General features: G+C 45.3%; 1 protein-coding gene across 2 annotated transcripts in view; it reads left to right on the top strand.

Annotated features, from left to right (window-relative positions):
• Nucleotides 1-2,143: 2,143 nt before the first annotated feature.
• The window catches only part of ZNF827 (zinc finger protein 827), a 578,049-nt gene continuing 565,502 nt past the window's right edge, over nucleotides 2,144-14,690 (top strand). For both annotated transcript variants that reach the window (XM_086962262.1, XM_086962263.1), the window contains exon 1: nucleotides 2,144-2,690. In XM_086962262.1, the coding sequence (XP_086818388.1) occupies nucleotides 2,648-2,690 (43 nt within the window). In that variant the 5' untranslated portion in view covers nucleotides 2,144-2,647. The remainder of the gene's footprint in view (nucleotides 2,691-14,690) is intronic.

Below are 14,690 nucleotides of genomic sequence, written 5' to 3'. Positions count from 1 at the left end.
GCTTTAGACCCCCTGTGTTCTTCTGTGTATATCATGTGTTGAGCTGGGGACTCGAACCAGGAGAGTTCTCTAAATATTTGTACGTCCCTATGACCCTCTCCCCCCTGTTTGTTATGAGATAGACCAATCTTACCATGTTTACCACAGAGAGCACACGCACTTTACACTGGACAGCAGTGCTAAAGTGCCCAGAGTCCTAAAACCACCAACACCATGTCAGAAAAAAGGCTAGGAGGAAGGCAAAAAGTTCAGGGATGACCCTGCAAAAGGGGCCAAGTCCAACAATCTGCATTTTACAATGGCAACATACTATTCTGTAATATATGTATATGTATATATATATATATTTTTTTTTTCCCCCAGGAACGCCTCTGCACAAAGCTCTGCTTTCACCACTCCATCATCAGGAGCAACAGAAGGACGGCACACAGGAATCCTTTACCGAAGCGATTTATTCGGTTTCAAATGCTTCCATTATTTCTCAAGCAAATAACCAGCAAAGTGCATATTACCCCACAAGACAGACCTACGTGTTTCGGCCGTAGCCTTCTACTGGTTCATAGAGTTCAGTGCACAGAGTCTCATTTTAAAAGGACAGCTGTACCTTTTCCCACCACCAATGAAAAACATCATATAGTATTTAAAGGGGAAATACCACATTCCTAATTCTTGTCAAATAAAGTATATCATTGCTGCAATTCGTTACATATTTAATACAAATGGTCAAAAGAAGAACATGATTCACCAAGGTCATAGGTTTTGGGTTCTCAAACAAACAAATTTGTCAAACAAGTTTTAGGCTTAGCTCAATAAGCAGTTCTAATGGGCAGTCGTTTTTTCAGATGGCTGTATAATTTATAATTATATAATTGCACATTTTTAATAACATATTTCGAGTGACATATTTTCAAAACGCAAGAATGGACCGGTGCTAGCCGCATCAATATATGTAGAATCCTATTACAACTAGAACAATTCAGTTAAACCAGTGTGATATACACACATATATAAAGTGCAAAGTATTTTACAAAACATGTATGAGACTATAAGGTACACAGATTAAATAAATTATATGAATTATAAAGTGCAATGTGCTGTCCTTGTAAAGTACCATGGGTAGGAAGTGCAATATAAAATAGCAGGTCAACAGATCATTTTAGTATTGGATATAAAGTACAGAGTGCTTTATCTATCCCTTGTATAAATTCAAGAGAGCCATTAGCCACTCCCATTGCTCCTCCTCTAATTTACCAATACTTGGATACAAGATAGCTCTGATAATTCATTCATATATAAAAATAAGGGTTTCATGAAAAATCCTGTATCCCTAGAATCAGCCCGATATGGATCTCCAGAGACAAATGTATTTTCTTTTAGATTTTATTTTCCAAGTGCATATATATGTTTTTTTTTTATTATTATTGCTACTTGTTTTCCGCCTTTTCTCAGGCATTCTAAATTTGAAACCTGCTCCCATGGAGGCCAATTGCATGAATTCGGCAATGTAATTGTTCATGCATTTAGCATTTCCAAAAGTTGCAAACAAAAATTCCGGGTCACAATATCATTTTCAGGGCCACATGGGTCATGTTCAATGTCAAGTGCACTGGGTAGCCAATCAAGAGGTCTGGCATTTACAAGCAACGAGTTAGCAACTGTGTAGCTCTTTTGCACAAAGGAAAGAAGCAGCATCAGGAAATGTGCAGTTTTAGATTTGCTACCTCTCAATTGCATCCTGGCGGCACTTGCCAAATGAGTCAGATCTGGTAGGGGTGCGGGGAAATTCCTTCATCAAGCATTCACGCGCATTTATGGGGTTTTCTCACTACGTAGACTATGGAAATATGAAAACACAAAAATAGGGAGAGTTGCCTAGTAGACAGGAAGTCCATGGTCAAGTCCTTCAAGTGCCCCGTAGCAGCAGATTTGATGCTAAAATGAATGTTTAAAAAACACACAGCATCCATACATTTGAAAGAGACGAAAGAAAAACTTTTGCAAAGACTAGATATGATGGGGGGAAAAAATCAAAAGAGAAAAACACTACTTGAAAGAAATCAGTAAAATAAAAAAAGACATCAACGCCCACATCCTGCTGCTGCTGGCAGAGACCTTGAACCCCCAGCGTCCCTGGGCAGTCTGAGGGCGGCTGTGTCAGGTCCACCTTGGGAGCTCGGGGGCACCTCAGCTCCTGGCTCTGTATGTGTGTCTGGATTGCCTCTCTCGCTCTCTCTCTCTCTCTGCAGCCCGTGTCTGTGCAGGCTGCGCACACACACACACACACCGCCTCTGCCCTTTGATCCCCTGCATTAGTGTTAGGGGCTGGGAAGGCACAGAGAGCAGCCATAGACACCGCGGCGAACGGCAGCTCTCTCCGGTACCCTACCGAGCCCGTGGCCTGGCACCGGGGGCGCAGCGGCATGGGGGGACACGGTCACGCGTGACAGCACAGAGCCCCATCCAGAGGGATATTTACAACCGTGGGGGGACAGCCAGGTGCAGCCAGCAGGCTCCCCGAGCAGGCAGAAGCGCGCACAGACCCAGCCCTCGCGAGCACCCAGACCACGGGGGCGAGGGCGGAGGACAACAGGCTGCCCTCCCCGATCCCGCACCCGCTCCGGGTGGAGAATGTGAGAAAAGGGGTAAAATGCCCAGGAGGAAGCAGGAGCAGCCCCAGCGCCTGCCCACACGTAAGTGCCCTGCCTGTGTGCGTGAGTGTGTGTGCTGCCTGCCCGTGACTGCTCCCTGGCTGCGGCGCCAGTGTTTTCTGCATTAGTTTAGGGTTACAGAGGTGACGCTGACAAAGACACAGCCTGGGTTATTCCTCGCTTAGGTCGGAGTCAGGCAGCCATGTTGGTGATGATGAACAGCCGTGTGCCTTTTTTGTTGCCCCCTCACCCTGCCCCCATTCCTGCAGACACGCTTCTCTTCCTCTTTCTTTCCTGCCTTCGGTTTCTTCCCTTTCTGGCCTCACCCCCCTTTCCCCGGTCCTGAGGTGCGCACCGCCCGCTCCCCGACAGTCCCACCCCGGCTAAAGGTTGCGGCCGTAGCCCCGGCGACGGCCCCGGGGAGGGAGCACGAGCCAGGGGGCGAGCAGGGCAGCGCGCTGGCAGCGGAGAAGAGGAGGCAGACGGCAGGCGAGGAGCGGAACTGCCAGGAGGGAGACAGGGGCACAGGAGTGACATTTAATCCCGGAAAGGGAGGGAGGCAGGCGGCCGGGGCTGGGTGCAGGGTCAGGCGGATCAGGCTGCGCTCAGCTCGCAGCCTGGAGCGTGGAGAGGGCGGCCGGAGCAGCAGCAGGCACCCGCAGCCCTGCTGCAACAACACAACTTTTTTTTCTTCCTGTTCTCCCCTCCCTTCGTTTTTATCTCCCACCCCCTTTTCCTTCCTTGCACAAGCAAATGAGATGCTGGGGCAACTGAGGGGAAGACGGGCTGGTGTGCACAGGGTTTGTGCCCCCCCCTCTCCCGTCCTAAGGTTAGCTGTCTGCTGTCACCCCACCAATGGTATGGGGTTGCTCTCTCTCGTCTGTGTTTTTTTGCCCCCTCCCAGTTCAGCAGAGGTCTGTGTGCAGCTCGGTCACCTGAAGTTCACCCGGGGGTTAGGGCGCCTTTATTTTCTCTTTCTCCCCCCCCAGTCTTTCTTGCTGCAGACGGACGGAGATCGATATCGACTTTACCATAAATATATTTATATGTTTGGAAGGGGAGGAGGTAGGGCGAAGGGCGAGGAATGATGGTCTGCTCTCTCCACCCCAAGTCCTAGGGCACTGTCAGTCTAGCAAATGCAGACACAGGAAGACATGGCACTTTCAGCTCTGGCAATTATTTCTCTCCCCCCTTCTCTCTCCCCCGCTCCTTCCTCCTACGTTTCACCCGACGCACAGAGCATAGGTTGTCTTCTGTGTATGCCCTTTCGCCTTCTGTCCGCTAGAGGTTCCATAAAAAAAAAACAGAAATAAAAACTCTGCTTTCAACATGCGTTTTTCAGCCATGGGGGTCAATAAAGAACATCACCCTTGCTCGTTGCTGTACCGCAGCCCCTGCTTGTTTAGGAATGAAAAAGAAGGCGGGCGTTTTTTTCCTTTCTCATTTGACCTTTTCTTTCAAAATATTTGCCTTGGCTTTATTGCCAGATTAAAACGGCATTAACTTTGGAGAGAGAGCACTTTTTTTCTGTCACGCTCACCCAATCCGAGAGCAACAACTGGCGAGCAGAGATGGGAAGAGATACCTTCCCCTTGACCCGCGGATCCAGAGACAGCTGTGCTTGACCTTGGCACTGACCCGCCGCTGCGACCCCTGTGTCTGTCTGACAGCATATCCTGTCTCCATTTTAGCTCGGGGTTAGTTTCGCCTGCCGAGACACTTAGCTGCAGAACCAAGCAGAGTTTGTGCTCGTCGTGCTTTCCGTTTGTACACCTTTCTGTGTCTCTCTTCCCATTATGTAAAACGCATAAAACATTAAAGTTGTAATTGCACATATTATTTTCTGCTGTTTAGGCTGCCTGACGTGAGAAACAAACATGGGAATTGCATCAATATTTATTATGTATTTCAGAAATTTTAAATACATTATTTCTCCACGAGGTTTAAAACAACAACACACAGGCGCTTGCTTTTGGTTGGAATTACCAGTGCACCTCCCTGAAATGGGTTTATATTCAGTTTCTTTATTTTGCCAGGATTATTATATTGTAGTACTGATTATAATTCAGTCGTATAAACATCCCTTAGTTGGTAAGCGGATGCAGGCTATATCCATGTGTCCAATATCCCTCTGTTGGGCATTCCAACGCCACAGGGCAGACTTACCAATAGAGTACTGCGCCCCTGGCATGAGGCCGGCGTAATGACAGTGGGCGCCTTTCAGGTGGGCACAGCAGCGACTCCAACCCCCGCAACATGAGCTGGTCCACTTATTACACTAAATGGGGGAGGGGGGACATCTAGTAAGCTGGTTACACGCAGGCATCAGGGCACACACTGCTGTCCCGACCACGGCCCTCATGCACACTTGGATCCAAGACACGGACAGAATGATGACCGAGAAGGAGTGGGCCACGGTCCTGGAGCATCCTAGACGGGTGTCCCGCAATGTAAAGTTCCGGTTCATACAGGTGATGGTTCTACACAGAGCATACCTGACCCCCAGGCGACTTCATAAAATGTTCCCAGACTCCCCCCACAGGTGTCCGCGGTGCGGAGAGGATGAGGCCGGGTTTCTGCATATGGTCTGGTCTTGCCTGCGGATTCACGGATATTGGTCAGAGGTGTGCCGGACGTTGAGGACGGTCATGGGCCTTCCGGTGCCGGGGAAGCCGTTGCCTTGCCTCCTGGGGCTCCGTAGACGATCCAAGACATTGAAAGCCCGACTGAAATTACTGGACCTGGCACTTTTACTAGACATTAGGACCATCACGATGAGATGGCAATCCCCCCGATCGCCGGGTTCACGTACTTGGCAGGCAGAGGGGCTGAAGTGGGGAAGAGCGGAGGGTGCAGCTATCCTGAGGGAGGAGGCGCGGGGACACCGGAAGCACCCCATCTCCCAAGAATGGGAAGCCATGCTTTTAGAGTTAGAAGACATTGATCTTGCCCAGACGCTTGTGCCAGGTCTTAACTTGTAGGGATGAAATGAAAGGGGAGGAGGCTACCTTCTGGAAACCCAAAGACTCACGAATATCACCGGACCACATCAAGTCACAACACACACTAGAGTACATAAGAACCGGGGTAGACAGACTCCAGAGTTAGGGAGTCCTGGACCACCGGGAGAGCAGGGATGCTCAGGGGTGGGGTAAAGAGTTGAAGTATATGTTTATTGCTTTGTTCTTCGTTTCTTCCCGAGAGCAGTTGACGGCCAATATGGATATGTAATTACGATGCAATAATGATTGTATAAGGGCCCGGATCGCCCACAAGATACATGCAGAGGTATGAATCTGCGGGGACGGGGAGATACGAGTTGGGGTGAAAAACCAAAAATACCAGCTGCCACGTTGTAAATGTCATCGAAATGTAATGTCTATGGTCATGCAGCTGTGAATAAAGTTAAAAAAAAAAATCAATGTGTCCGAAATAGCCAGGACTGTCTGTAGGTCACACACATGTCACCCTTCAGGCAGCCCATGCCATTTAGCCAACTTTATTCTGCGTTTGTGAACTTGTAGTATTCTTATGTCCTTACAGATATGGGGGTACCTATCCCAGGATGCCCTCACAGAGTAATTGATATAACATTAGAGCTGGCTGAATGAGGCAGACAGGACTCGCTCAGCCATCCAGGTTTACGTTGGCCACTAAACAGATGAGAATGTACGTGTGACGTTGCTAAATACAACGTTTTGTAAAAATTGGCCATTATCCTTCATCGGTGGTAAATGTATTACATTGGATTTTAAAATGGGATACCGTAAAGTGGAAGGTGAGGGGGTGACTGAAAAGTGAAGCTTTTGGCCAGTGAAATAGAGATTGAATCGCAAAAAGCGATGGATGGAGTTTCTTAACCGCATCATTGCTATCCTATATTCCCGCTGTGTGCTGCAATTTTCAAAATCCCATTGTTTGTGACAAGGTCAACTCGTCAAACGCACAGTGCAGGTAACACCCATTACGAGTTGACCTTGTCACAAGCATCGAAGGGGTTAAATTAATCTGAACTACTGTCATTTTGGCCCCACTCCATTAAATACTTTACATTAGCACATCTATACCTCTATTTCACTGTGGACATAAACCAGACACATGCAAAGCAGTCTTGGACTGGCCTTAAAATGATTAGTCCATCCTGATCAGGTAGACTTAGTCCCTTCTGAACGGCAACAAAAGCAACCCTGATCCGTTTCGGCCTTGTGAGGCCTCCAGGGTGGTGTGGAGTTTGAGTTCATACGACACAGCAGACACAGTACCCTTGTGTGTGCATCACTACAAATATTATGAGCCTAATATTTATGATCCCCTGCAGATAAATCTGGGCTTACTTACTCTTTGATCTCATTGAACAAGGGGCCTGATGCTGCTTGGGTAAATGGAATTTGTGACCAGATTCAGAAGTTTCAGTTGTGCCACCTGTGGTTGAAATGTGATTACTTAAATGTGGTTGTTCGACCACGCTTTTTTTTCAAGCATGACTGATTCATACACATCAGAGCTGGAGAGTGTGATGAGAATAGATGTTTCCTACTCCTGCCTTCAAGACACCTCTGTGGGCTGGTGGGCTTTCAAATATGCTGCTGTACGCTGACTGGATGAACCAATGGTGTGGTAGAATTTTTTGCTGTAGAAGTCTGGTTTCGCCAAGTTTCCTCTAAACTGCCAGTCATGAAACCCAACAGAGGTGTAGAGATACAGTGGAGTCTTTTCTCTTCAACCTTCCTCACAATCAAAACCACAGTTGTCTTGCAAGACTGAGAATAGCAATTTTCTTTAGAAAATTAAAATTTTAAGCACATGAACTTGATTCTTTGTATTTAAATGGCTGTTCTTTAATATATATATTTGAAAAAAAGTCTCAGACATATTTAGAAGATGTCATTAATGTATTGTAAGTAGATTATTCATGGTAAAATACATTTTGAAAGTTCAAGATAATTTACAGCCTTTAAAGATAGAGCGCCTGATTCACGATTTTGGTGTAACTTGAGTCCTACAAGAGTAAGTCTCACCGACTCATGGCAAAGTCTTTTTTAATCATGCCCAGTGTTTCTAGCATCCATACAGTTTCTTTGAGAACTTGTTTTATCGAAAAAGTAAGGCAGCTTTTTGGAACCGAAGGCCCCAAACAAAAAAAACATCTGTTCAACGTCTCTGTGGAGGAGAATCGAGAAAGTGGTTCACAGTTCTGACAGTGCCCAGTGTCTGTAGATATATACTTTTAAAAAGGCTGACAAGTAAATCCCCATTTCAGTTAGCTGAAAGGAATATGGGTTCTAGTTCAGTTAAGAATAAATATCAGAAATATTGTGATCCAGGGACTTTACCTTGCCTCTTGTCCTGCAGTCAATATCTGAAAGTCTGTGACTTTCAGGCAGCTGTTCAGGAGTCTCAAGAATGGTTATCTCAGGAAGCTGTGTCTATCTTAATTTGCCTGCATGAATGTTTGGGCCCTGAGATGTTACATAGTTCTACAATTTCAATTCCTTCCGCTCATGTTTTACTGTGTAATGATCATTCTACATCAATGTAGATTACACCAATGTTTATTTAGATCTGCTACTTGGAAGACATTTTATGTATACGTTTATAATCTGCTTTTATATGAAGCATAGTTAATACAGTACAATAAAAAAGTTTGCAAGCACTGATGAATTACCTTAAATTGGAAGGAAACAGGTGTGTGTATATATATATTATTTTGCCAACTGAGGTGAAAGGATATGAAAAAAAGAATATCATTTTGAACTGCATGTGTGTAGGTAAAAGATGGCATTTGGAAGGGCATTCCACAGTGTCGGTGTCTGGAGAAACAAGCATTGGAAATGCAATAGGTCTCGCATTAGGAAAGTTTGAGCGATTGTTATTGTAAATGACACTTTTTTATTTATGTGTTGGTTTTGAAAATAGCAAAATTAATAGCTTTGTCAGTTACAATGTCAATAGTTTTAACTTTCGCAAATGTGACACCTATAGCATTTGTAATGCAATGTGTGTTGTATTTACGTGACTTAGATGTATTGATATTACAAATAACAATGGCTTTTATTTTTGTGGATGTGGCGGTGGATGTGGCGGTGGATGTGGTGGTGGATGTGGTGGTGGATGTGGTGGTGGATGTGGTGGTGGATGTGGTGGTGATGGTGGATGTGGTGGTGGTGGTGGTGGATGCGGTGGTGGTGGATGCGGTGGTGGTGGTGGTGGATGGGGTGATGGATGTAGTGGTGGTGGGTGTGGTGATGGATGTAGTGGTGGTGGGTGTGGTGGATCTGGTGGCGGTGGATGTGGTGGTGATGGTGGATGTGGTGGTGGTGGTGGTGGATGCGGTGGTGGTGGTGGTGGATGGGGTGATGGATGTAGTGGTGGTGGGTGTGGTAATGGATGTAGTGGTGGTGGGTGTGGTGGATCTGGTGGCGGTGGATGTGGCGGTGGATGTGGCGGTGGATGTGGCGGTGGATGTGGCGGTGGATGTGATGGTGGATGTGATGGTGGATGTGATGGTGGATGTGGTGGTGGATGTGGAGTTGATGGTGGATGTGGTGGTGGTGGATGTGGTGGTGGATGTGGTGATGGTGGATGCGGTGGTGGTGGTGGATACGGTGATGGTGGTGGATGGGGTGGTGGATGTAGTGGTGGTGGTGGATGCGGTGGTGGTGGTGGTGGATGGGGTGGTGGATGTAGTGGATCTGGTGGCGGTGGGTGTGGCTGTGGATGTGGCGGTGGATGTGGCAGTGGATGTGATGGTGGATGTGGTGGTGGATATGGTGGTGCATGTGGAGGTGGATGTGGTGGTGGTGGATGTGGTGGTGGATGTGGTGATGGTGGATGCGGTGGTGGTGGTGGATGCGGTGGTGGTGGTGGATGGGGTGGTGGTGGATGGGGTGGTGGATGTAGTGGTGGTGTGTGTGGTGGTGGATGTGTTGGATGTGGTGGTGGATGTGGTGGTGGTGGTGGGTGTGGTGGTGGATGTGGTGGTGGATGTGGTGGTGGATGTGGTGGTGATGGTGGATGAGGTAAAGTAGCTCACAGGAGAGTTGAGATGGCAAAAACAGTGCCAAAGAAACAGCCTGAATTCCTACGAGATGATAAAAGCAGCCAATAGCTTTGTGACCAACTGGCTTCCCAAATAGCAGCAGCTACAAAGATGTAGGTAGACAAGAGAAAGGAGTAAGATGCTCATAATCAGGTGCTGCAGCGATAGCAGAGAGGCTGGAACCCTGCACTTAAGAGGAAGCTAACAAGAATATTTCTGCAGGCTGCAGACGGTGTTGCTAAAGGTAGAAAGAGCATTCTCATATATAGTGTGGACACTGATTTTGTGTTGACCTTACACTTTGCAAAGAGCCTAAGCTGTGGGTAACTGTGGACTGCATTCAGTGCAGGCAAACCTGTACATATTCTTGATATTAGTATCCTGGCTGAGGCCCTGGAAGGTGACAGAGATATAGCCCTACCAGACTTTCATGCACTGATGAGGAGTGACCACATATCAAAGTTCCCAACAAGAAGCAAACTAACTTGCTAAGCAACTTGAAATAATAACCCAGGAGTGACACCAGATCCATGCAACCTTTCAAACTCACCTACATTTTTTTTCAACTTTTCTTTTTGCATTTTATATAGTTCGACACAACATAAATTGCATGTTCATAGGTGTCAGTATTTTAATCAGAAAATAGAAGTGTACCATCATCCCTTACGCAGACTGAAGCAAGTCCGCAGATCCCCAATAGATATTGCACGATTTAAGGGAATGAGTCCCAAACCAGGTTCACTCGCATTTCGAGTCAAGCACCCACAGTGGATGTCACGCCTCACCTACATTAGAAGAGACTTTTGCAGTTATCAGTTATGGCTGCCACTGAAAGATGTATCATCCTTCTGAATTATCTCTGCAGCCAACAAAAACATGTTAGTAAAGCCAGGCTTGTGAGAACTGCACTGAAAAACAGGGTCATGGACTCCAACTCTGTATGTCCGTAAACTACATATGCTCAGAGAAGACTGCCAGGCAGGACATATATGTAAGCCGAGGCTTTCAGAAATCACCCAAACTACCGGCCTTCAATAATTTTGGAGAGACAATCCTCACTGTGGCAAACACGGCAGATTCAGGTGATAAGTCACGAAAACCAAGCAGATGCACATGTTAAAGTGGACGTGCATCACTGCACATATGCACAAAGGCTGATTTACTCTTGTTTATGTGATGGTTGTGGGCGGGATGATTTTTTCGTTTCATGAACACACTTTTTAAAATAATATTTACAGAAACAAACGTTAAATTAGTACATCGCTATTAAACCTAACCTTCGTTATTACTGTGTTAAAAAATAACGATTTCTAAAATCAGAGTTTCACTGCTGGAGGAGCAAAGAGGAGAAAAGAAATGCGACACGGCGGGCAGGGGAGGGGGCGGAGCGGGTAAAAAAAAAAACAAGACGGAGGGAAGGCAGATAAGGGGAGGGGGGAGGAGAAATGCGACACAAACAAGACGGAGGGGAGGCAGATAAGGGGAGGGGGGAGGAGAAATGCGACACGGCGGGATCAGAAAATAGAAGTGTACCGTCATCCCTTATGCAGACTGAAGCAAGTCCGCAGATCCCCAATAGATATTGCACGATTTAAGGGAATGAGTCCCAAACCAGGTTCACTCGCATTTCGAGTCAAGCACCCACAGTGGATGTCACGCCTCACCTACATTAGAAGAGACTTTTGCAGTTATCAGTTATGGCTGCCACTGAAAGATGTATCATCCTTCTGAATTATCTCTGCAGCCAACAAAAACATGTTAGTAAAGCCAGGCTTGTGAGAACTGCACTGAAAAACAGGGTCATGGCCTCCAACTCTGTATGTCCGTAAACTACATATGCTCAGAGAAGACTGCCAGGCAGGACATATATGTAAGCCGAGGCTTTCAGAAATCACCCAAACTACCGGCCTTCAATAATTTTGGAGAGACAATCCTCACTGTGGCAAACACGGCAGATTCAGGTGATAAGTCACGAAAACCAAGCAGATGCACATGTTAAAGTGGACGTGCAGGCAGATAAGGGGAGGGGGGAGGAGAAATGCGACACGGCGGGCAGGGGAGGGGGCGGAGCGGGGAGAGGGTGTGAAAGCAGCAGGGGCCTGGAGTGCGGCTGAGGGAACTGATGTGCACGCGCTTTTAAGCTCAATGCGCATGCGCATTGAGCTTAAAAGTCACGGGCACTGCAAGGAATCGCCACGATTCCTTGCAAGTTAGGTAAAGAGTGGTTAAGCCCCCATAGTCTCGCAAGCTCGATGCGCATGCGCATCGACAGGCGAGACCTAAAAATGACCTAAACTTACATGGTGCATAGAGGAGTGATGTACTTGAAACCCAAGAGATACAAAGTAAAGAGCTTGATCGGGTTGGTAGACAGAACATAGGAGCAGAATTACGAGGCAGAACTAATTCTTGAAATCATTGATGACTGTGACTAGAGAGGGAAATTGCGTACAATAACAAATTGTGAGCACTTACAAATGATCAAGATAGGGTGAAATGTTGGAAGCATAAATTAAACCATTTAAACAGCTACAAGTAAAAATAGTTTAAATACGCTTGGAGGTTATAGGTTGGGAGATCAAACTAAGTGAGGAATAAAAACTAAAGGTGGGGCAGAACTGGAAATTGTAATAACATATTTTTATTTCTAAAGTTGGAGATGATTTGATGATTTGAAGAGAAGGAGGGCCGGTTTGTTTTTGTAAATTCACATTGATTACATTGGACTTAAAGAATGCATACAACAATACAAGCAATGTAGAATATTTTCTAAGGATGGTGTGGGTTGATTTTAGAGCAAAGAGGAACATGCCATTCTTTTGGAAAAGGTATTTTGAAAAAAGCCTTTCATGTCTCTTCTGAAGATAGACTAGTTAAGAGCGTAGTGTGTATTTCAGAAGTAAAGAGAGAAAGGACAGAAACATTTGAAAATCATTTTGGTAACTATGTGTATAAGGGCCCAATTAATTTATAGTAGGAGTCAGAGAAATTTTGTGTGCATGTAAAGAAAAGTGATCTAGGTGGAGTTTTGATTTTTGGGGGCTGACTAAGTATAAGGGCCCAAATAATTGATAATAGGAGTCAGAGGAATTTTGTGTGCATGTAAAGAAAAGTGATCAAGGTGGAGTTTTGATTTTTGGGGCTGACTAAAACCCTTTCAATAAAGAATGCTTTCTTTGAATGATATTGTTGATAATATTTGTCTTTAAGTTTTGTTTGGAAAAAAATAGAAGCACAGGTTATATGATAACATCTGATTTTCAATACTGTCTAGACTCTTATGACTGAGTCTCTAAGATGTGGATCTTTTAATGCCTAGATGTATATTTGATAATGTGCCTGTGGTTTGTTAGTCTGTTTTGTTAGTCCCTCTTGTTCCTCCAGGCCCGGCCCTGTTATGTGGAAATCTATATTTAGTTATACTTAATGTTTGATTTTCACTTTTGCACATGTTGTAGTGTATTATTGGAGGTATTGCATTTTAGAAGCTAATAATGAAATATTTATTATGCATTCTGTTTTCTTTCTTCTATTTAATTTTAGGAAAATAGTTTTACTGGTAAATATCCTTGTATGTACCTAAATTAAAAATATATTTATAAAAAAGAAAACGAGAAGGAAGTTGTACCCAGGAACGAAGCCTTCTGAAACATGTTATGGAAGGGGAGCTACAGATGAAAGTGGGTGCATCAGTTGAATAGAAAAGTGTGAGAACTATGGTATGGTTGAAATTGAAATGACACGAGCACTGGATATCTCAAGTGAGGATACGGAAGAACTTTGTGATAAACTGTGTAAAAAGCAGTTCATGGTTATATAAAAACCAAGATAGAGGGTACATTAGGGTTTTTAGCTTCAGTAATAGAAACCTATTGAAGTACTGTTTGAGTTGAATGACCTGACAACAGATTTCGAGCGTTAAGCCATGTAGAGCATTCTAAATTGACATGTCTCTCAGTTAGTTTGTATTGACAAGGGAGTATATAAATAGTGTTAAAGATGAAGCAGGGATGTCCCAGGATACGTTTTGATTTTTTTTTAAAAATCACACCAACATATTTGATTTACTATACCCCAAGACAGAATAACGTGATTTGTTTAAGAAACATACAAGATAGAGCACAAGAAGAGGACATACATAATTGATAAGATATAAAGACACTGGTTCAGATATATGAGATGTAGAACTTGTCTTCGGAATCAATAGCATGAGAAGTAAAATGGATATTTCTTGAAACATTGAACACGGCAATACAGGCACAGTAATACAAAATTGTGCACACCACCGAAGCATCACTTATTTGCAAGATCTGAAGGTTAGTGAATATTATTAAATGGGTGCACATCTTAGACAGACCCTCCAGGATATCGCGATTTCGCGATTTCGCGATTTGCCGCGAAATCGGCACTTTTGTAAAATTGCCGCGATTTTTACTAAAGTGCCCGCGAAATCAGCACTTTCGTAGAAATCGCGGCATTTTTACAAAAGCCGCTATATCCTGGGGGGTCTGTAAACAGTCCAGCATCGCCCAAGCAGCGGAATGTGTGATGTGATCGTCGGCAGTCGTTAACTCCGGATTCAGACCTGTTGCAGAAAACAAAATGCAGCGCCCAGTTAGGATATCTGTGCATTTACACCACCCTCTGCCAGCCTCTTTTATAAACGCTGCCCCGCCTCCTCTCCACTCGGAAAGTTCATGATTTAACACACAACACAACACGCAGCGAGTTAACTCTCTCCTCCCCCCTGATCCCGAAGCCATTACACAAAAGGAGAGTCAGGATTATCTGACAGGGGGCCTTGTTATCCCTGCAGGAGCTGAATGTGTCCAAGATCAGCCAGTGAAAGAAACTGCACGGCCGGCCTGGCCCCGGAGGCATGTCCAGGCACACAGTGCACGGGAAATAAAGACACCGCGCAGCAGGTCTGGACAGGGGAATCTGAGCCTCTGTACAGCTGTCCAGGGTCCAAGCCCGGGGACAGGCAGAAGAAAAGAAACCAA

Source organism: Lissotriton vulgaris, chromosome 3_1 (assembly GCF_964263255.1).
Source record: "Lissotriton vulgaris chromosome 3_1, aLisVul1.2, whole genome shotgun sequence".
NCBI classification, from domain to species: Eukaryota; Metazoa; Chordata; class Amphibia; order Caudata; family Salamandridae; genus Lissotriton; species Lissotriton vulgaris.
The sequence above is the reverse complement of the archived record's forward strand: the minus strand, read 5'-3'. Positions and strand labels throughout refer to the sequence as shown.